This window comes from Helianthus annuus, chromosome 11 (assembly GCF_002127325.2).
Source record: "Helianthus annuus cultivar XRQ/B chromosome 11, HanXRQr2.0-SUNRISE, whole genome shotgun sequence".
In the NCBI taxonomy this organism is placed as follows: domain Eukaryota; kingdom Viridiplantae; phylum Streptophyta; class Magnoliopsida; order Asterales; family Asteraceae; genus Helianthus; species Helianthus annuus.
Window position 1 is genome coordinate 110,712,910 of NC_035443.2, and position 2,120 is coordinate 110,715,029.

Below are 2,120 nucleotides of genomic sequence, written 5' to 3' on the forward strand. Positions count from 1 at the left end.
TAACATACTTTTCATAAAACATTGTCTTACAAAACAACTTATTATATTCAACTCATTTTACTTGGTTACTCGTTTAACCTTGCACTTATCTATACATATCATCTGATGTTATCGTTTTTCAAATGATTTACAATGCAAGACAAATTACAAGGTTCATGACTGACTGTTATTAAACATTTCTTTAAACTCAAGTCATGAATCCCATTTTCACAAAACCTATGTATCTCACAGGCATTTTTATGCTGACGTACCTACTTTCACATGTGTTTTCAGGAGCTATTCCATAGGATGTTGATCACGATACTAGGGCGGACCTGTGCCTTAGAGACTAAAACTGAAGATAGACTTAGTTAACTATGTTATAAACTCTTTGTTTTCCTGTTTAAGACAATGTACTACCCTTGTTTAATAAATAAAATGTAACTTTAATTTCCATGGTTGTATAACAATTAATTCTATCCACAACACTCCCCGGCGTTTCCGCCGCGGTTGCATGTTACACGCGGTCGGGGTGTGACAAAGGGTCCCATGCGAGGGGGACCATCAGCAGCAGGACCATCACACCGACCCACTCCGTCTGCGTCCCTTTCCAGTTCTGACTCACACGATCTGTGGGGTCACTCCTTTGAGTCCGCGAGGCATTTTGTCTCGTTAAGCTCTTCACCTTCTTTCCATCCATCTTTTGGGCCGCCTATCCCAGACAAGCCCCAACACTCGTACCATTCTCAACACTCCCATCACTCCCACGAATCTCACCAATCGTTTCATTCGTTGCACTCCCATTCGTTTCACCATTCGGATTCTACCTACTCGCCGGCGCAGTTCAATCTGAATAACTATGTCAATGACTTCCTTGGCTACAACCCTTTGGGCCCTAAGGACCACTTTTCTCAGGAAATGGAAATGGACAACGACCCAGACCCGAAGATGCAGACCGGAACACCGGGCCACCCAATAAGCATATCAAGTGGTTCCCCATTTCAGGGATCACCGTACCGTGGGCCCGATTCATGTGAGGAGAGGATGGCCACCTATGATTGGTACTTTACTCCTTCGTACCATAACTCTCCATCCCAACCACCTTTGGTTGAACCCCAGCTTCAAGCAGTTTCGCCACCACCACTTCCTGTTGAGGAGCCGCCTCAACAGCCACCTCAGCGACCTCCCGAGCCTCTGAGGCGAAGGAGGAATGCACATATGTCCGTGCGAGGAGGACCTCGTTTTAGTTCTCCTCAGGGTTCGAGTTCTTACCCTCCTATTCCAGAGGACCCCCAAATGGGTGGGCCCTCGAACGCGGCGCCGGAGATCGATCCTCCGCCAGCTTCTTATGCACCACCTCAACTGCCTATGGGTTTTGACAACCCAATCCCGACTTACCCAGGTTCTTCTGGGTACAATCCTTTTGAAAACCCATCGGGATATCCATCAGATTATGGAACTCAAGACCCGTACCTTACAGCTGCACAATACCATCACCTTTACCCTTCTTCTTACCCTCCAGTTTAACCAACTGGATACCCAGTGCAGGGTTATCAATACCCGCCATACCAACAACCTCCCTCTTTCCAGCAGCAGCAAACTCAAGAGATCCTAGAAAGGTTAGACAAGGTTGAACACGTTGCTAGAAAAACAAAGATGGAGCATGGTAGCTTTATGAAGGGCCTTGCAAACCTTCTTAAAGGCAAGAAGAAGTAGGGAATTGTTTAATTTTCTTGTATTGTCTTTTAATCAAGTCCCTGTGAGGACATTGTTTTCTTTTCTGTACCAAAGTCCCTGCGTGGACTTATTTCCTATTTTTGTAGCCCCTGCGTGGGCAGTTTGTTCCTTTCTAAGACCCGTTTAGGGCACTTGTACCAGTTTTATGATTTAATGAAGTTTATCTTTGGTTTTTAAATATGTATTTTATTACATCATGCTATATCTTTTCAATTTATAATTGATTTGCCAAAGAAATTCTTAGAGGTATAACCTAGCTAAAATATTAACTGGCTATGATGGTACATCTGAAAACATGTTAACATTCCTAGCTGTGCGGTACGAGAAACCACACAAGCTTCCAAAATGTACTTGGATTTTTCCAAGTCACTTATATATAGCCTAAATGATCAATGCGAATCATG

At 44.0% G+C, this 2,120-nt stretch overlaps 1 protein-coding gene across 1 annotated transcript; it reads left to right on the plus strand.

The window, feature by feature from the left end:
• Positions 1–897: 897 nt before the first annotated feature.
• On the plus strand, positions 898–1,506 carry LOC118484047 (proline-rich proteoglycan 2-like). The gene has a single exon (XM_035979940.1). The coding sequence runs from the start codon at positions 898–900 to the stop codon at positions 1,504–1,506; it is 609 nt and encodes a 202-aa protein (XP_035835833.1).
• The last annotated feature ends 614 nt before the right edge of the window (positions 1,507–2,120 follow it).

Coding starts and splice junctions, on each gene's coding strand:
- LOC118484047 (XM_035979940.1), top strand. CDS start 898: ATGGAAATGGACAACGACCCAGACCCGAAGATGCAGACCGGAACACCG.